The sequence below is a fragment of the Macaca thibetana genome, chromosome 14 (assembly GCF_024542745.1).
Source record: "Macaca thibetana thibetana isolate TM-01 chromosome 14, ASM2454274v1, whole genome shotgun sequence".
Taxonomy (NCBI): Eukaryota; Metazoa; Chordata; class Mammalia; order Primates; family Cercopithecidae; genus Macaca; species Macaca thibetana.
The window spans coordinates 10,761,886-10,783,229 of record NC_065591.1 but is presented as its reverse complement, the minus strand read 5'-3'; the positions used below and the strand labels follow the sequence as shown (position 1 = coordinate 10,783,229).

Sequence of the window (21,344 nt, the reverse complement as noted above, 5' to 3'; positions counted from 1 at the left end):
GCACTTTGGGAGGCCGAGACGGGCGGATCACGAGGTCAGGAGATCAAGACCATCCTGGCTAATATGGTGAAACCCCATCTCTACTAAAAATACAAAAAACTAGCCGGGCGAGGTGGTGGGCGCCTGTAGTCCCAGCTACTCGGGAGGCTGAGGCAGGAGAATGGCGTAAACCCGGGAGGCGGAGCTTGCAGTGAGCTGAGATCCGGCCACTGCACTCCAGCCTGGGCGACAAAGCGAGACTCCGTCTCAAAAAAAAAAAAAAAAAAAAAAAAAAGAAAAGAAAAGAAAAGAAAAACAAGAGACAAATGTTTTGAAGACTGTTATCCCCAAGAGATAGATGTGGTAAGTGCCACTATCCCCTGGTCTCCTGCTTTCATTGCATCACCTTTTGAAACCTGCCAATATTCAGGCACTAACGAACTTCTCATGGCCCTGCCCACTGATTCCCCAGAAGAAAGCTCTTATCAACTCTCGGGGAAGTTGAAGCCAGGCCATGACCGACAGACTGCAGTCTTCACAAACATTGGCAATGCTGCCCTTTCTTTACCTAGTTAGCTATGTACCACCTACTCAATTTCTAAGTTGATCACCTTTAACATTCACATATAACTAGTTGTTGAACATTAATAACCCAGCTGATTGAAAAAAAGGTAAGAGGATACCCGTTTAAAGGTAACAAATATCTCACTGTAGACAGGTATAGGAGCTGCCTAACAAACTTGAGGGTTGGTGTAGTAAGCACAGCTGGTTATCAGCAGTGTGAAGAGAGTAAGAGTGATTCCTACAGGTGGTGTTGGTCAATGTCTTCCCATTCAAGTCGCTGTGGACCACAGAGGCCAGTGGACCAGGCACTGGATGAACCAAGCAAAAAAAAAAAAAAAGAGGATAATTATGACTATTTTTACTACTACAATGTATTCAGTGAATTTTTTGAGTCAGCACTGTGCTGAGAATAAACATGCTCTTATTTAATTCACATGGTAATCCTCCAAGATGAGTATTATCATTCGTACTTTACCAAAGTGTAGGGAGCTGGACTAACTCTCCTGAGGTCAGACAGCCGGCAAAAGGCAGAGACCAGGTCCAGCCCACGTTGGCCTGACTCCAGGAGCCCATGCTCTTAACCACCACACTGACCAGGAAAGAAGAAATTGGATCTCAAAAATAATAATAATAAAAGTGAACAGCCTGATGGATCTTAACCTAATCATTCACTGAAAAAAATACATGTCCTTTTGTATCAACAGCCATGTAAGAACCTTCCCAATGTTCTTTTCACCTATGCAAAAAAAAGATGGAAGTGGCTGCAAGGGAGGGGGAAGAAGTGCAAGAAAATGGGAGGAGAAAACGAGATTGAAAGGAGAGGAATGACAAAAATAAAATCAAGTAAATGAACAAAACTGCATCCCCTAGTGTCTCCCAGATTCACCCTTAGGGTTCAGCCAAGCTGAAGACAGTGCTGTTTAGAAGCATGATCCGGCTATGCCACACAGACCTGGGCTTCAAATCCCAGCTCTGCGAATTATCTGCACAGGAAAAGACAGGTACCAGGTCTGGAGACTCAACAAAGATTTTTTTGATGAAACGAATGGCTGTAGACAAGTTACTTAAGCTCAGTTTCCCAATCTGTAAGGTAGTGGGTCCTAAAACCTGCCTTTAGGGCTGGGAGGGCCATCTCAGGGACACGTGGCTAGGGAGGGCTTGGTAACAGGAATGAATATCATGTCTGTGACTCCCTTCCTTGGCCACTCACCCCCGGCCCCGACTACACTGATCTGCCAACTTGCCTCTTTCCCCACCCTTGTCCCCACTCCAACTGTGACATCCTTAAGGGCAGTAATTCTGTCTCTGCTACTTTGTCTTGTTCATGCTTCCATAGCCATGCCCAGCCTCCGTCAGCTGAGGGAATGGTCTTGTTCCTGGGAAAGGCCACATGGGCGGAGGACGCACCTGGTCACTGCGGGCGACTCCATAGCGCAGCTCGTTCACAAAGTGCTCGCAGTTCTCGCTGGTCAGCTTGTAGAGCACCTCCTGCCCCACCAGCTCCTCCGCCCGCTGGATGATTTTGCTATAGGGCAGCGGTGAGTACTTGTCATCATGTTTGTTGTTGACCTGGTACTTGTCACTCCCGGCCACATCATACAGCAATTCCTTCTTCACGATGGCCTTGTCAGTCAGGGCAGACATGACACTGGCTGCACCCGCTCCTGCAACCTCACCTGCAGATCCACAAAGAGGAAACGGATTGGTTCTGGGAAGGGCCACAGAGGCTCAGAGCTGGCCCCCAGCAGGGTATCTGCCTTTGGCTCCATCCACGTAGGATAAGCAACATGTGGAAAGGTCAGATGCATGGCTGTGGGCCTTGGGGGAAGGTGTGTGCCTGTAATCCCAGCTACTCAGGAGGCTGAGGCAAGAGAATCGCTTGAACCCGGGAGGTGTAGGTTGCAGTGAGTCCAGATTGCACCACTGCACTCCAGCCTAGGCAACAGAGCGAGACTCTGTCTCAAAAAAAAAAAAGATAAAAATAAAACATTCCAGAAGGCCAGGCGTGGTGGCTCACACCTGTAATCCCAGCACTTTGGGAGGCTAAGGTGGGCAGATCACTTAAGGTCAGGAGTTTGAGATCAGCCTGGCCAACATGGTGAAATACCATCTCTACTAAAAATACAAAACTTAGCTGGGCGTGGTGGCGCACGCCTGTAATCCCAGCTACTCCAGAGGCTGAGGCATGAGACTCGCTTAAACCCAGGAGGCAGAGGTTGCAGTGAGCCAAGATCATGCCACTGCACTCCAGCCTGGGCCACAGAGCAAGACTCCGCCTCAGAAAAAAAAAAAAAAAAAAAAAAAAAAAAAGAGGGTCTATAACAGTTCTATTCATAGCAGTCAAAACCTGCAATGAGGCTGATGTCAGAAAAATGGATGCTAAATTGTGGCATATTCATATAACGGAAAATACACAGCAGTGAAAAAGATCTCCTGCTACTCACAGCAGCATGGATGACTCACATGGGCATGATGTTTGCTAAAAGAAGCCAGACACAAAAGAGTGTAGGCCGTGTGATACCTCTTCCATGAAGTTCTAGAACAGGCAAACCTCATCTACGGCAGGAAAAGCTAGAATGATGGTTGCCTGGGCGAGGGGTGCAGAGGGGATATTGTAGAAGCACGAGAGAACCTTTCAGGGTAAGTGGCACAGTGGGAATGTTCTAGTTGTTGATCTGGGACATTGTTACATAGATGGATTTTTTTTTTTTAATTCACTGACTGTATACTTTACTATGCTTGTACATTTTACAATATTTATGTTATACCCCAGTTTAAGTTAAAGGCTTAAGAGAAGGGTGAGGAGTTCTCACGAGAGTTCTCCAAGTTAAGTATTCATATCCTCAGTTTGCAAAAAAGGAAACCAAGGCTGAAGAATGGAAACTGGATTCATAACCAGTCTCTCTGCCAAACACCCGCACTCTTCCCAGGAGCTTTACGCTTAAGAGTTGAGTGTGTTGCGGCCGGGCGCGGTGGCTCACGCCTGGAATCCCAGCACTTTGGGAGGCCAAGGTGGGTAGATCACAAGGTCAGGAGATGGAGACCATCCTGCCTAACACAGTGAAACCCCATCTCTACTAAAAATACAAAAAATTAGTCCGGTGTGGTGCCAGGCACCTGTGGTCCCAGCTACTCAGGAGGCTGAGGCAGGAGAATGGTGTGAACCCGGGAGGCAGAGCTTGCAGTGAGCTGAGATCACGCCACTGCACTCCAGCCTGGGCAACAGAGTGAGACTCTGTCAAAAAAAAATTTTTGTTTGAGTGTGTTGCATACAAAGTCACAGCATAAAAAAAATCAAAGCAGAGCTTCCTCCTCAGATACCACCTCGGTCCCTCTAAAGCAGCGGTCCCCAACCTTTTTAGCATCAGGGGCAGGTTTCGTGGAAGACAATTTTTCCATGGACTAGGCAGGGGGGAGGGATGGTTTGGGGATGATTCAAGCACATGACGTTTATTGTGCACTTTATTTCTATTATTATTACATTGTAATACATAACGAAATAATCATACAACTCACCATAATGCAGAATCAGTAGGAGCCCTGAGCTTGTTTTCCTGCAACTAGACAGTCCCTTCTGGGGTGATGTGTGACAGTGACAGATCATCAGGCATTAGATTCTCATAAGGAGTGATATGGTTTGGCTCTGTATCCCCACCCAAATCTCATGTTGAACTGTAATCCCCACATGTCAGGGGAGGGACTATGTGGGAGGTGATTGAATCATGAGCAAGATTTCCCTCATGTTGTTCTCATGATAATGAGCGAGATTTCCCTCATGTTGTTCTCATGATAATGAGTGAGTTCTCACAAGATCTGATGGTTTAAAAGTGTGGCACTTCGGATGCGGTGGCTCATGCCTGTCATCCCAGCACTTTGGGAGACTGAGGCAGGTGGATCTCCTGAGGTCCAGAGTTCAAGACCAGCCTGACCAATATGATGAAAATCCATCTCTACTAAAAATAGAAAAATTAGTCGGGTGTGGTGGCAGGTGCCTGTAATCCCAGCTACTCGGGAGGCTGAGACAGGAGAATCACTTGAACCCGGGAGGTGGAGTTTGCAGTGAGCCGAGATTGTGCCATTGCACTCCAGCCTGGGCAACAAGAGCGAAACTCTGTCTAAAAAAAAAAAAAGTGTGGTACTCCCCTGCCTCCCGACACTGTGTAAGACCTGCCTTGCTTCCCCTTCACCTTCTGCCATAATGGTAAGTTTCCCAAGGCCTCCCCAACCATGCAGAATTGTGAGTCAATTAAACCTCCTTTCTTTATAAATTACCCAGTCTCAGGTAGTTCTTTATAGCAGTATGAAAACAGATAAATACAAGGAGTGTGCAACCTAGATCCCTTGCGTGTGCAGTTCATAGTAGGGTTCATGATCCTATGGGAATCTAATGCCGCTGCTGATCTGACAGGAGGCGGAGCTCAGGCGGTAATGCAAGCAATGGGGAGCAGCTGTAAATACAGATGAGTTTCGCTCACTTGCCCGCCACTCACCTCCTGCTCTGCAGCTCAGTTCCTAACCAGTACCAGTCCGGGGCCTGGAGGTTGGGGACCCCTGCTCTAAAGAACCCCCTGAGGTTCCAAGGAGCAGCCCTTGAAAACCAGTGCCCCACACCAAACTGCCCCACATCAAACTTCTTGTAACACTTAGAGACAGCTGCCAGTTGGGAAGCAAGAAGAATGTTGGGGTCACTTGTTACCCACAGTTCCCCATTCCCTCTCTTCCCAGTCCCTGGGGCCCATCACAGTGGAGGTCCTGTGTGTTCTTACTTGGAGGGGCCAGGTGAACCACATATCCATCGCCAACATAGATGGCCCAGTGTCTGTAGAAAGGGCGAAAAATCTCAATCAGGTCTCCAGGCTTAGGCTCCGGCTGCAAAACCAAGAACAGGGCTATTAGAGGCAGCATGAGATCATGGAACCCGGGCAGGGCTCATTGAGGAAGGTGCAGCTGAGTACTCCCCAGCTATCAGCTCAGCAGAACGTATGTCCTGAGCCCTGCTCTGCCAGGTCCAATGTCAGTCCAACTTCACAAGCTTGTGACCCAGACCTGCAGGCACCATGGGCCTGCCCTCTGTCAATACAAATTGCCAAGTGCAAACCTAAAAGGTTTCTTCATGAGCTGGAGTCTCTGCCTTATTATTTCTAGGAATATTATTTATTGAACTCTTACTCTAAGCCAAGCACTCCACTCCGTGTTTTACAAGATGGCTCAATAAATCCACACAACCATCCAATGATGAACCCCATTTTATGGATGAGGAAAATCAAGGCCTAGAAATGCAAAAGAATTTGTGCAAAGACACATGGCTCATGAGTGACTTGGCCAGGACTGAACGCCCAGCTGGCTGATTCCCAGCCCAGTTTGACCATTCGGGAAACACTACCAGTTATGTGACTAGAGCTGCCCACCTGGGGTCCATGCCAGAGGCTGAGGGATCTGGAGGGCAACCCACAGACACTCCCCAACACCTGGCCTGGGCCTAATGGAGAATTGGTGTCAGTCTCCGGCAGTAATGTCCCCGGGCTGCTCAGCCTGATGCTAAGGTGTGTGCGTGCACATTAAACGAGTATGTGTGTGAGGATAGATGCGTGAGTGTGAGACTGCGTGTGAGTGTGAGTGTGCATATGTGAGAAGGGGAAGGTAGGGAGGGTGCGGTAAATGCTCTCACCCTGTTAGGGGAGCATGGAGCAGAGTTTGAGAAAACTTCAGAGAGGTTCAAGATCGCATCCATTCAACATTATCCACGTCCCAGCATCAGACCCTGCACTAAGTGCTGGGGGAGGGGGAGTTCCGATTCTCACCAGAATCGGGGTAACGACCTTCTCTGGTCCAGGCCAACCTTTAAACTCTTCTAATGAACCAGGCACGGTGGCTCACGCCTGTAATCCCAGCACTTTGGGAGACCGAGGCAGGCAGATCACAAGGTCAGGAGATCGAGACCATCCTGGCTAACACAGTGAAACCCCGTCTCTACTAAAAATACAAAAACAATTAGCCAGGCGTGGTGTCAGGCAACTGTAGTCCCAGCTACTCAGAAGGCTGAGACAGGAGAATGGCGTGAACCCGGGAGGCGGAGCTTGCAGTGAGCCGAGATAGTGCCACTGCACTCCAGCCTGGGTGACAGAACGAGACTCCGTCTCAAAATAAAAAATAAAAAATAAAACCCTTTGATAAGCAAAGAAATCAACCTTTTAGAACACCTAGAGACAGAGCCCATCAGAGGCTGGTTCTGTCCCCTCATCCTTTGCTGGAGTCTTCAGCCACCGTCAGAGCTAAACTGCCCTCAGCACAGTGAAGATATGGGGTAGGGGCTCTGGCTTGCTTGCACACAGGGGTAGATCCATAGGGCTCTGCCCGTATCTCACCACCAAGCTCGGTGGGCCTACCAGAGACATTCCATCAAGGATGAAGGATGGGGAGGACTCATCCTTGGATGACCTCCCCTGGGCACAGATGTTGAGCAGTGGGTAATAGCCAATCACAACTCTACAATGCCTATGAAGGAGGGTCAAGGGCCAGTTTGCTTATTATTTCACAGAAACATTAAAACTACAAATGGGTAGCATGTGTGGCAGGAAATTTTACAGATAAATCATGTTCTTTTGTTGCAGTAAATATAATTTATTTTCCAAAATAGAAGGCACCCACCCAGTTCTTACTGAGAACCTATTTCAGAACAATGGACAATGGTCACGATTTATGAATCCCATTGTTTTCCAGGGGGGAAAAAAAGAGTATTAATTGTTTGGTCAGAGTTTGGGGATTCAAGAATCCCCGAAAAGAAATTTAAACAGGAATCTCCCCAAACAGAAAAGGACATGAAGACTGGGTGGGTTCCCATCCCCGAGGGAGCCTGCAGGTTGGAAAAGGAGATGGTGTAGACATCAGTAAGACCATGTTGAGTAATGAGCAGCCGGTGGTGCGCAGCGCCAAAGAGCTCACCTGCCCCATATAAGTACTAATGAGAGGAGCCCTCACATAGAACATGCCGCCTTTTTTTTTTTTTTTTTTTTCCTTTTTGAAACAGGATCTCACTCTGTTGCTCAGGCTGGGGTGCAGTGGCATGATCATGGCTCACTGCAGCCTCAACCTCCCCAGGCTCAGGTCATCTTCCCACCTCAGCCTCCCAAATAGTTGGGAGCACAGGTGCACACCACCATGCCTGGCTAATTTTTACATATTTTTAGTAGAGATAGGGTTTTGCCTTGCTGCCCAGGCTGGTCTCAAACTCCTGGGCTCAAGGGATCCTCCCACCTCGGCCTCCCAAAGTGCTGGGATTACAGGCGTGTGCCATCACACCCGGCCTCATGCTGCATATTTTAAAACAGAAGTTATTACAATGACAAAAAATAATTTAAAATATTATAATGGTTCAGGCAAAAAAAGTATTCCGTTATCCACAAAGGAAGAGCAAAAAAGTCATACCCAAAAAGTCACATGCTGTATGATTCCATCTATATGTCATTCCAGAATAGGCATAACTATTGCACAGAAAAGTGATCCATGATTCTCACAGGGGTTGAGGAGAGGGACTGACTAGCAAGAGGCATGAGGGAATTTCAGGGGTAAAATTTCTATACTCTTCTACATCTTTGTTTTTGTTTGTTTGTTTGTTTTTTGTTTTGTTTGAGACAGTCGCGCTCTGTCACCCAGGCTGGAGTGCAGTGGCGCGATCTCAGCTCACTGCAACCTCCGCCTCCCGGGTTCAAGCGATTCTCCTGCCTCAGCCTTCCAAGTAGCTGGGACTACAGGCATGCACCACCATGCCTGGCTAATTTTTTGTATTTTTAGTACAGACGGGGTTTTACCATGTTGGCCAGGCTGGTCTTGAATTCCCAGCCTCAGGTGATCCACCCGCCTCAGCCTCCCAAAGTTCTGGGATTACAGGCGTGAGCCACCACGCCCAGCCTACTCCTCTACATCCTGATTGTGGCAACCATTCTGCAATTACAAGTGTTCATTAAGACTCACAGAAGTAAACACTGAAAGGGTAAATTATAACTTAATTTTTTTAAGAAAGTAAATTTTAAAAATAAATAAAAATTAAACAAAAAAATTTTTTTTTTTTTTTTTTTTTTTTTTTGAGACAGAGTCTCGCTCTTTTGCCCAGGCTGGAGTGCAGTGGTGCGATCTCGGCTCACTGCAAGCTCCGCCTCCCAGGTTCATGCCATTCCTCTGCCTCAGCCCCCGGAGTAGCTGGGACTCACCGCCACCATGCCCGGCTAATTTTGTTTTTGTATTTTTAGTAGAGACGGGGGTTTCACCATGTTAGCCAGGATGGTCTCGAACTCCTGACCTCATGATCTGCCCGCCTCGGCCTCCCAAAGTGCTGGGATTACAGACGTGAACCAACGCACCTGACCAAAGTAAAACAAAAAAAATTAAATAATTTTAAAATATGTATTTACAGTTTGGAAGGAAAAAAGCTGTAAATTTTTTTTTTTTTTTTTTTTTTTTTTGACACTCAGCCAAGTTACCTATTCTTTGTAAGGGCAAGAGAGACATATTCCCACATTCAACACATAATTATGCTCAAGCTCAACACATAATTTCACTCAAGACAACTTCTTTTTGAAAATGAAGTAAAAGACAGTGGGCCCACCTATGGAGCCCTACACACTAGTTAATGTTCACTTGGCAACTTGGATATTTTTAAAAGACACGGCTGAGTGGGAAAATGGGGATGAGCTCTGTAACACAATGCCACTTCTATAAATTAAAGATACACAGCCAGGCACAATGGCTTCCACCTGTAATCCCAGCACTTTGGGAGGCCAAGGCAGGTGGATCACCTGAGGTCAGGAGTTCAAGATCAGCCTGGCCAACATGATGAAGCCCTGCCTCCACCAAAAATACAAAAATTAGCCAGACGTGGTGGCGTGCGTGCACCAGTAATCCCAGCTATTCGAGAGGCTGAGGCTGGAGAACCTCTTGAACCCAGGAGGTGGGGGTTGCAGCAAGCAGAGATCGTACCATCGCACTCCAGCCTGGGCAACAGAGTGAAACTCTGTCTCGAACAAAAGGGGACCAGGCACAGTGGCTCATGCCTGTAATCCCAGCCCTTTGGGAGGCCGAGGCAGGCAGATCACTTGAAATCAGAAGTTTGAGACCAGCCTGGCCAATATGGTGAAACTCCCCGTCTCTACTAAAAATACAAAAATTAGCCAGGCATGGTGGTGCACACCTGTAATCCCAGCTACGTGGGAGGCTGAGGCAGGAGAGTCACTTGAACCTAGGGGGCAGAGGTTGCAGTGAGCCGAGATCATGCCATTGCCCTCCAGCCTGGGTGACAGAGACTCTGTCTCAAAAAAAAAAAAGAATGATGATTAAAGGGAACAAATAAATAAACACACAAGAGAGGGAGGTCTTGTAGGGACCAGCAAGGACAGGGTGCTATGAACTGAGGATATGAATAATTCACTTCTACCGCTAAGATCCACCTAGAAAAGCAAGTACTTATCATTATACACATCACCCACCTCAGCTGAATCAAAACTAAGAATCTAAAAACTCATGTTCTAAATTTAGAAATATAAAAACTGCAGTTCATGGGCCAAATTTGGACTTCTGCCTGTTTTCATATGGCCCACCTACAAGCTAAGAATGGTTCGTACATTTTTTTTTTTAATGCTTGGGGGAAAAGTCAAAGGAGGAATAGTATTTAGTGACACATGAAAATTATACGAAGATCTAAAATGTTTACTATCATGGCCAGGCGCAGTGGCTCACGCCTGTAATCCCAGCACTTTGGGAGGCCAAGGCAGGCAGATCACTTGAGGTCAGGAGTTTGAGATCAGCCTGGCCAACTTGGTGAAACCCTATGAAAAATATAAAAATTAGCCACGAGTGGTGGTGGGTACCTGTAGTCCCAACTACTCAGGAGGCTGAGGCAGGGAGAATCGCTTGAACCCAGAGGCGGAAGGTTGCAGTGAGCTGAGATCGCGCCATTGCACTCCAGCCTGGGCGACAGAGCAAGACTCTATCTCAAAAAATAAATAAAATAAAATAAAATAATACAATGTTTACTATCTGCCCCTTTACAGGAAAAGTTTGCCAACCCCTATTGTAAGAGAACCTACAGTGATTCCAGGAATGCCACTGCACTGCGTCGTCAGGTAGTTCTCTGCTCCAGGATCAAGCTCAGGGCCAGCAGAGTGCCCGGGAAGAGAACTGCCTCCTCCACGGCAAAGTTCAGGGGAATCCCAGCCCACACAGTGACCAAGGCTCTCCCATACAGCTCACGAAGCGACTGGCAGAGCTGAGACTCTGCACCCACGGGATTTCAGAACAAAAAGCCTTTATCTCTGCACAAAAGCAGTGTCACCAAGAGCTGCATAGCAACCATTTTCCTTAGCAAGCAAACTGAGGAGCAATTTCTGGTCTCTGAAATTCATATTGAAAAAAACAACGTGGATGCCAGGCTTAATACCCAGGTAATGGGGTTGATCTGTGCAGCAAACCACCACGGCACAGTTTTTTTGTAACAAACCTGTACATCCTGCATATGTTTGCTGGAACTTAAAATAAAAGTTGAAGGAAAAAAAAGAAAAGAAAAAAACAACCCTAACAACCATCAATAAGGACTAGTTAAGTAAATTATCCTACATCCACACATACACACGCAGACATTAGAGACAGCAAGGTGAATTTACATGAGCAGGCATGGAAATATTAATTGAGAAAAGCAAGTTGAAAGACATTATTATTCCATTGTTGCTTAAAATATATTTTTAGGCCAGGCGCAGTGGTTCACGCCTGTAATCCCAGCACTTTGGGAGGCTGAGGTGGGTGGATCACTTGGGGTTAGGAGTTTGAGACCAGCCTGGCCAACATGGCAAAACCCTGTCTCTACTGAAAATACAAAAATTAGCCGGGCATAGTGGCACATGCCTGTAGTCCCAGCTACTTGAGAAGCTGAGGCAAGAGAATTACTTGATCCTGGGAGGTGGAGGTTGCAGTGAGCTGAGATCATGCCACTGCACTTAGCCTGCCTCGATAAAATATATATGTATACTTTTTTATACTTGTATGTATAAAATGTATTATACACTACATATGAGCTAAGGAAAATAACCAAGCTGTTGTATATTACATACACAACAGTGGGTGGTTGGGATTCAGGAACTTTTATATTTCATATTATTTTATTATTTGAATTTTCATTAATATTAATTACTTTGACAATAAAAATGTTAAAAAGTATTTAAAGGGGAAAATATACTCATTGTTGATGGACTTGCAGTTTTTAAGTTGGGAAATGTGGATATTGTCTGTTGCCAAACCTCATGAAACTTGCCTCTCAATTGAAGGTATTAATTTTCTTTTTAATTATTTTCTAGGCCAGGCGCGGTGGCTCACACCTGTAATTCCAGCACTTTGGGAGGCCAAGGAAGGTGGATCACTTGAAGTCAGGAGTTTGAGACCAGCCTGGCCAACATGGTGAAACCCTGTCTCTACAAAAAATACAAAAATTAGCCAGGGGGGTGGTACATGCCTGTGGTCCCAGCTACTCAGGAGGCTGAGGCTGGAGAATCGCTTGAACCTAAGAGGTGGAGCTTGCTGTGAGCCCAGATGGTGCCATTGCACTCCTATCTGGGAGACAGATCGAGACTGTCTCAAAAAAAAAAAAGTATTTTCTAGTTTTCCAAAATGTTTAAATAAGCATGTGTTCATTTTAGAATCAGAAATTGAGTTAAGACTTGACAAAATCAGTGGTAATCCGTACAATCACTATCATATAGAAACAGCAAAACCAACACAAGCAAAAAGACTAGAAACATCTACAGCGATATCCTAATGGACATTCCTTCTGGGTGCTGGGTGCGGGGGCTAAGCATGGTTTTTGTGATAATTTTTGCTTCCTTCTATTTTTCTGTATATTCCAGGTCTTCTGTGATGAGCATCTTTAAGTTTACAGCATGCTTCTCAACATTTTATCATGAAAAATTTTCAAACGTTCAAAATTGAGGCCAGGCACAGTGGCTCACGCCTTGTAATCCTAGCACTTTGGGAAGCCAAGGCGGGTGGATCACCCGAGGTCAGGAGTGCGAGACCAGCCTGGCCAACATGGTGAAATCCCATCTCTCTTAAAAATACAAAAAAAAATTAGCTGGGCATGGTGGCGGGCGCCTGTAATCCCAGCTACTCAGGAGGCTGAGGCAGGAGAATCGCTTAAACCCGGGAGGCAGAGGTTGCGGTGAGCCAAGATCGCGCCATTGCACTCCAGCCTGGGCGACAAGAACGAGACTCTGTCTCAAAAAACAAAACAAAACAAAACAAAGTTAAAGGAAGCTGTTTAATGAACCTCTGTATACCTGCCACACAGATTGTGCAATTATGTGACTGTATTTGCTTCATCACAAATATGTTTATCTATTCATTCCCTCTGTCCAGTGTCTCTTTTTTTTTTCTTTTTCTCTTTTTTTTTGAGACAGAGTGTTGCTCTGTCACCCAGGCTGGAGTGCAGTGGCGCGATCTCGGCTCACTGCAAGCTCCACCTCCTGGGTTCGCACCATTCTCCTGCCTCAGCCTCCCGAGTAGCTGGGACTACAAGCGCCCGTACCATGCCCGGCTAATTTTTGTATTTTTAGTAGAGATGGGGTTTCACCGTGTTAGCCAGGATGGTTTCAATCTCCTGACCTTGTGATCTGCCTGCCTCGGTCTCCCAAAGTGCTGGGATTACAGGCATGAGCCACCGCGCCCAGCCCCCCTTTTTTTTTTTTTTTTTTAATTTAAGAACCAAGGCACTGAGGGAGTCCAAGGCAATGTCAGGGCAATGACAACACAGCCGACCCGCACTCTGTGCTCTAGTTCACGGGGTTCCTGACTCCACGCCTGCAGCCTTGATCCGCAGCTGTGGTTCTCAGACCTGAGCCTGCACAAATTACAGAAGAGGGGGTTGCTGACACACAGGGTCACCATAGCTTTTCGGCAGTTCCCCTCCTCCCCCGTCAAGGGCATGGTGTAAGCAGTCAACGACACCCCTGGAGAATCCCTTCACCTTGGGAGGATGCCCACCTCTGCTTTGGAGGGCCAAGAAACCCATATACTGGCTGAGCTGTGCGCCCAGCACCAATCTAGGCACCTGGGCTCTGTGACCAGAGTGTGGAGCTTTTGTTCAGTAGCAGGAGACAAAAAGTTTTTGAAAATACCTTAGGCTGGCACGGTGGCTCACGCCTGTAATCCCAGCACTTTGGGAGGCTGAGGTGGGTGGATAACCTGAGGTCAGGAGTTCAAGACTAGCCTGGCCAACATGGCAAAACCCCGTCTCTACGGAAAAAAAACACTAAAAAAAAATAATTTAGTAAATAAATAAATAATCTAGAATATGAGAAAAGATTCCAAACCAACAGAAAGGCCGGGGATGAGCCCTGCAGGTGGCTAACACCTCCGGCAGGGGGAGAAGCCCGAGCAAAGGCCCCAGCAAGGCGCATGTCTGAGCAACAGCAAAGAGGCCAGCAAGGCTGGAGTAGAGGTGCCAGGAGCGCAGAGGGTGGGAAGCGGGGGTGGAATGGAGGGTCGAAGAAGAGTAGCCAGGCTGGCAGGCAACGCAGCACCTGACAGCGCTACGTCCTTGCCTCTGACTGTCACTGGCAGGAGCCACTGCCAAGTTTAGAACCCAGGAGACTCAGGATCCAACTTGGGTTTTAAAAGGGTCCCTCTGGCTGCTGTGTTGAGAAGAGATGAGATGTAGGGTGCAAGGAGGAAGCGGGAACCTATTGAGAGGCAAACTGCGGAGAGGGGGGATCCGGGCATGAGTAGTAACGGATGCTGGATCTCCTTTTAAGCTGCAGCCCACCGATGGTGCTGATGGAATGAGGTGGGGTGTGAAGGAAAGAGGAGTCAGATGACCCCAAGGTGTCTGTACAGAGCAACTGGGAGGCTGGGATGGGGCTGTTTAGAGACAGAGTAGGCTGGGGGAGAACCGGGCCCTCACGCTGGGCAGCAGGTATCCCAACGAGAGGCAGGGACAGAGCGCACACATCAGATGGAGCTCGGGATCATGGTTTAGAATGAGGATCATCTGTGATCCTTATGAGAGCAGCTCCTACTGAGAGGTGGAGGCAAATGCCTGGCTGAAATGTGTTTGAGAGAATGGGGACACAGTGGCATGTGCCTGTAGTCCCAGCTACTCAGGAGCCTGAGGCTGAAGGATCACTTGAGCCAGGAGTTCAAGGCCAGCCTGGGAAACATATGAGACCCTCATCTCTAAAATTTAATAATAATAATAAAGAAAATAAAGAGAGAGAATGGGAGAAGATGAACTGGAAGTGATGTCAAAGAGAGCACCTGAGCACCTGAAATTTTTGTTTTGGTCTTGAAAGATGAAGGAAACTTGTATGTGGTAGAGACATAATTTAAACCCAGATCTAAGGACATCCAAATCCTACACACCATACTGCAATCATAGAAGCTGGTGGGGAGGAAGTGGCCTTTAAGGAGGTGTATGGAGACAGGCAAGCAGGAGATAAGGAGACGGGAGGAGAGGCAGGCAGGGCAGGGGCTTCCACTGTGGTGAGTGGGAATCTCAAGGTGCTCTTGGGGTTTGGTCAGAAGCAGGGTCCCTGGGGTGAAGCCCAAGCCTGGTATTTTTTTCAAGTTCCCAGGTGGGCTGGGCATGGTGGCTCATGCCTGTAATCTCAGCACTTTGGGAGGCTGAGGCGGGAGTATCAAGAGGTCAGGAGATCAAGACCATCCTGGCTAACACGGTGAAACCCCGTCTCTACTAAAAATACAAAAAATTAGTCAGGCGTAGTGGCATGTGCCTGTAGTCCCAGCTATTCAGGAGGCTGAGGCAAGAGAATCGCTTGAACCCGGGAGGCAGAGGTCACAGTGAGCCGAGATCGTGCCACTGCACTCCAGCCTGGACGACAGAGCAAGACTCCATCTCAAATAAATAAATAAATAAATAAAATAAAGTTCCCAGGTGATTCTACTGTGTAGCCTGGAGCAAGAGCACAGGAGAAGCATTGTCTCAAGGGGAAAGGCGGGGAAGACTAAAGAGTTGGGTTGAGATGGGCAGTCATGCCTCATTTCACAGATGGGGAAACCGTAGCTTAAGGGAGGTGATGTCACCTGCCCAGGGCAGCCTGAAAGTGGCAACCAGCCTCTTCCTCGCCCCTGCAAAGAGAAAGCAGACAGCCCTGCCCTGCAGCGGACTTTACCTCTCTCCAGTCAAGGTCCCTCCAGATGCATCCCTGCAACTCTGACTCAGTCCAAGACCCCTGGCTCTGCCACTGTGCGGGACCAGGGAGGACAGTGAGGATGCTTTCAGAATACTTTTTAACCCAAGGGTTGAAACAAAACAAAAAGAATGTTTTTCTTTCACTCAAGGCTATGCAGGAAGCATGCCAATCCACCTACGTGTCATTTGTCTCATCAGAGTTTGAGGGTTTGGGGTTGTTTATAACTATTTCCGGACTACAAAAAATACAGAAAGTGGGACAAAGAGCATGAGTGCTCTGCTTTTAAATCAAGATGGATTTAATTTTCAGAAACAGTATTACACACTTGGGGCTCTGAGTTCAAATCTGAGCTCTACTACTTACTAACTACATAGTCTTGGCCAAGTTACCTAATTACTCCTAGCCTCAGTTTCCTCAGCTGTAAAATGGGGATAGGTACAGCACCTGATTTGTGGGATTATCCTGAGGATCAACAGAATTAATACCTAAAAGACACTCAGTAAATAGGGCTTGATAACATAGGAGCCATTCACTAACTGGCAGCTTTTACTGCCACCGTTCCCCAGGATGCTGTCATTATTTTTGATTTGGAAAGGTCACAGACAGCTCTGGGACCAGCTGGAGACACGGTGGAGGTTGTGAAACCCAGAATGAAACCAATCCTCCATGTTCGCAAAACCACATTCTGTGGTGAGTGTGGAAACCCCTAAACTCGCCCCCTTCACTTCTGACGCCCTGGGGGAAAAGCTTGTGATAAAAGGAAAGGCTAAAGTCCAAGGTGGGTACTGAGAAAAGATTTCCCAGTTGGGAGTTTTGGTGGCAAGGTTTTAGGAAAAGAAAGAACCCATGAGGAGCTAGGTCTCTATTTTCTGAGGCTGCATTCCCAGAAACAGGGCCCAGCTCACCCCCGGGGGCCTCAGCTGAGCCCCTCTGTACTCTATTGCTGTGTGATCTCCAGGGATCACCCCACCTCTCTGAGTTTCTCTGATAAACAGGGCTAAGACCCATCTGTCAGCGTTTGTGTAAGGAATCATTGAAATAATGGAAGTGAAAGTTGTAAAAGCACTTATGCCTATGAGAGGGTTGAGACCCCATGCCACAGGCTGGGTTGAGGACAGGTAGGAGAAGGAAGGGGCCTGGCTCCCCAGATTGCCAGCCTCGGGCACAGAGAGAAGGAGGAGGAGGGATGAACAGCAGCTGACCTGACACATTGCACTTTCCCTTATTGCCACCCTGTGCCCAGGCCTCTTAGCAAATGGGGGAAAGAGAGTGGCAGCTCTGGCAGGCATCAGGCCCAGCCTCAGCTGCCCAAAGGTCATAAACATCCTGCAAAAGGAAGCAAAGCTCATCTACCCTCCCAGGCTTTGACCACCAGGCCCAGGCCTATTCTCCTACAGGGCAAACCTCACCTTCTGCTGAGTCAGAATTGCCCCTCTACTCACCCCCACTACTACCACCAAGCACTGCTGGGGGTTTTCACCTGTTACCTGGAATCCTTATAAGAGCCCCATGTTACCAGTCGGGAAACTGAGCTCAGAGATGGGAATTAATTAACTTCCCTAAGGTCCCAGAGCTCCCCAAAAAGCAGCACCAGGATTCCACAGCAGACCTGCCTGAGCTTCAAGGTAAGGTTCTTCCCACCACACCAAGTAATTCACACCAAGGTACTGACATTCAACAACTGTGCTCCCATGGCAAAACTGGCCTCTGCCTCACCGCACTCTCGGCCTGAAATGCCCTTTTGCTGTTCACCTGGAAGATTCCTACTCATCCCTCGAGATGGGCTCAACATGTCCACTCCTCAATGCGTCCCCTGATGCTTAAGCAAAGCGAGTTGCTGCTGCCACCACAGCCAAGCCGTAGCCCTATTATTGGATGACTCATTGTTAAGCCTAGCCTGTGGGAAGAACTGATCAGTTTCCTTGCCCAGCCTGCCAACATTCCAAGGGCCAGGATTCCCTCTAATTCACCATTATCCAGCCTGGCACTGACAATGTTCTCAGCAGAGGTATATGGCAGAGGGATGCACGGCTTCCTCCTCAAGCCCCTCTCAGCCTGTGGCTGAATAAGGATGAAACCCTGCAAGGCCTGAAGCCTCAACTGCTATTTAAGAAGGGTCCGCTTTTCTTCTTCTCTCCCCTCCCCTTTGCACCTTAACTAATTCCACAGAGATCCATCAGAACATCAAGCAAACTTAGATTGCAGAGCAGTCAATGACGGAGTCTTGACTCAGAGAACAGGGAAGGCCTATCAATTTCCTCATATTATGGAGACAAAGGAAAAACCTTTCACTTTCACTTTCGGGTTTCATTTCCTTGGCAGCAGCTGCTCAACAAGCCACAGATTCAAGGATGGGGCAGGTGGAGGAGGGAAGGGAAAGGCTCCCCGCCCACTCATTCTAGCAAATTTGGAACACAGAGAGGAAAGAAATAATCACAGCAGGAGGCATCACAGGCTGAACTAAAGGGCTCAGGAAACTGTGGACACAGCCTCTTCCATCCCCCAGGAGGCTCCTGGGAGCTGCTTCAACAACAACTAACATAAAAGCCGTAAAGGCCCACAGTGGGGAGGCAGGAGCTGTCCTTCCCCACTGTAGACAAATAGGAGCAAGATTTCTGTAGAGGATAGTTTTGTTTGGAGTTTTTTGTTTTGTTTTGTTTTTTTCTGCAGGGTCGCGCTCTGTCACCCAGGCTGGAGTGCAGTGCTGCAATCATGGCTTACTGCAGCCTCGACCTCCCAAGTTCAAGTGATCTACCCACCTTGGCCTCTCAAAGTGCTGCAATTACAGGCATGAACCACCCCATCTGGCCCAAAGGGAATTTTAAAACAAAAATAAAACCTATTAAAAGTCGGTCTGCTGGCCGGGCGTGGTGGCTCACGCCTGTAATCCCAGCACTTTGGGAGGCTGAGGGGGGCAGATCACGAGGTCAGGAGATCGAGACCATCCCAGCTAACATGGTGAAACCCCATCTCTACTAAAAATACAAAAAATTAGCTGGGCGTGGTGGTGGGCGCCTGTAGTCCCAGTTACTCGGGAGGCTGAGGCAGAAGAATGGCGTGAACCCAGGAGGCGGAGCTTGCAGTGAGCAGAGATCCGCCACTGCACTCCAGTCTGAAAAAAAAACAGTCGGTCTGCCTTTTATTACTACCATGTGCTGGCCATTTTAAACAATGTCAGTAATAAAATACCACTCCCCCCAAAAATGTCTTATTTGCCTAAATTCTAATTGCTGCAGTTACCATTGAGATTTAATCATATACATGTGAGCCTCCAATTAGCACATTTTTATTTCTTATCCTTCTAAAACTTTTGTCTTCTACAAGTTAAATCGGAGAACACGCAGTTACAGTCAGTTCCTGAAACACACAGACTCAGACACAATTTCTGTTTCAGCAATCAGTTCCTAAAGGCTCAGAATAATTTGAACTCCATTTATACAGTTTATGTAGCCAATCTCTGTGGTCCTGCATTTTCCTGTGTTTAAACAGAAAATAGCCTGTCTCCCAGTGCCAAAAGAAACTAAAAGAATGATGTTTGAAAGCCTGGGTGACTTTCATCATTTCTAAAGCAATGGATTAAATAAATGTCAAGGTTCACTATCACTCAGCTATTTTCTCTGATTTTTACAGAAGAAAAACTTGGGGAATTTTGCCAAATATAATTGAGATGTATGATGCGCTGGATGCGGTGGCTCACGCCTGTAATCCCAGCACTTTGGGATGCCGAAGCGGGCAGATCACCTGAGGTCGGGAGTTCGAGACCAGCCTAATAACATAGAGAAACTCTGTCGCTACTAAAAATACAAATTAGCCAGGCGTGGTGGCGCATGCCTGTAATCCTAGCTACTTGGGAGGCTGAGGCAGGAGAATCGCTTGAACCCAGGGGATGGAGGTTGCAGTGAGCCGAGATCTTGCCATTGCACTCCAGCCTAGACAAGAGTGAAACTCCATCTCAAAAAAAAAAAAAAAAAAAAAGTATGAGGAACTGTCTGGTGAAGATTTTGTTGTTGCTGTTTTTGTTTTTAGAGACGGGGTCTTGCTATATTACCCAGGGTAGTTTCAAACTCCTAAGCTCAAGTGATCCTCCCACCTTGGCCTCCCCAAGTGCTGGAATTACAGTAATGAACCACTGCACCCAGCCTATCTTAGTGAAAATGTCTCTAAAAAGGAGATATTTAGGCTGCTAGAAATGATTAAAGAAAAATGACTTAGGCAGTATTGCAATGTCTGGAATTTATTATGAAATGGGATTTTTATAAATCTCTGCCAAACTAATCCTGATCGTTAAGGTTTTTCCTTTGTCTCTCTAGTTTTATATGAAAGCAGCTTTTGAAATTACAATTAATAAAAAAGTTATTCAATCAACTGTGAGCAAAGATGGACTAGTAGATATAGCTCCCCTGAATACTGACCATGAATATGCAAAGAAGATTGATTTTGACAATGTCATGGACAACTCTTCAGAAGTTTCCAAAACAGAAACTGTAATATTATTATTCATCACTGATACCAGCCTACACCGAAGAATAAGTTTTTCCTTTTTTCAAAAATACATTAATGTGATTCAAACCTACTAATCCATTACTTTTTCCTGCTTTTGCACTATCACATTTACTTTATTTTTCATTTTTCATTTTTTTACTCTCATGCTTACATATATGAGGTTTATACTGTCATGATTACATATACGAGGTTCAATAAAAGAAAATGTTCACTGTGTTTCTTTCTGGACATTATTACTATTCATTGCATGATCATTATAATGTTGTCAGATAGAGAAGGATATTAAAAAGTGACCACTCCAGGTGTCAAACATGCCAGATACACCCTGACACCAGGCAAAACTCGTTATATGGACTGAGATAATAACAACAGTGAACTGTGGTTGAGCACTCAAAATGTGTGCTAGGCATTGTTCTGGGCACTTCGTGAGTATTAAGTCATATAATCTTCACTCTGCAGCAGGCTTGGTGGCTCACGCCTGTAATCCCAGCACTTTGCAAGACGGAGGCGGGCGGATCACGAGGTCAGGAAGTCGAGACCATCCTGGCTAACACGGTAAAACCCCATCTCCACTAAAAATACAAAAAAATTAGCCAGGCGTTGTGGCACGCGCATGTACGCCCAGCTACTCGGGAGGCTGAGGCAGAAGAACCGCTTGAACCCGAGAGGCGGAGGTCGCAGTGAGCCGAGATCGCGCCACTGCACTCCAGCCTGGGTGACAAAGTGAGACTCCATCTCAAAACAAAACAAAACAAAACAAAACAAAACCTTCACTCTGGGAAACAGTGGATTTGAACTTGATCGGAGTCTCACAGCCAGATGCTCAACACTAGGTGGGTCCACCTGCAAATCCTGTCTTCTGAATCCCTCTGCTGCGGTCCGGCCAGGGGAAGGGGGGCAGTCGCCCAGCACAGTTACGCTGGGAGTCCGCTGGCAGGGCTGGTCATGGGATGAGTCAGCTGACACAGCCCCCAAGGCCTGTCCCGGTGCCCGGGTGTGGCTCCGGAGGGCAGCGCCGGACTTCTGCGGACAGACCTGCCCCCCTGGCCACCTCCCTCCTGAGGGTCCCGCCGTCCGCTGGGCGCGTTTCAGGCAGGGCGACCCCTACACCGG

The 21,344-nt window shown here is 47.3% G+C and overlaps 1 protein-coding gene across 1 annotated transcript in view; it reads right to left on the bottom strand.

Annotated features, from left to right (window-relative positions):
* Window positions 1–21,344, bottom strand: part of PLAAT3 (phospholipase A and acyltransferase 3) — a 369,991-nt gene that overhangs the window by 13,862 nt on the left and 334,785 nt on the right. The window contains exons 4-5 of the mRNA XM_050757335.1: window positions 5,310–5,412; window positions 1,951–2,219 (exon numbers count right to left, since the gene is read on the bottom strand). Of these exons, the coding sequence (XP_050613292.1) occupies window positions 1,951–2,219; window positions 5,310–5,412 (372 nt within the window). The remainder of the gene's footprint in view (window positions 1–1,950; window positions 2,220–5,309; window positions 5,413–21,344) is intronic.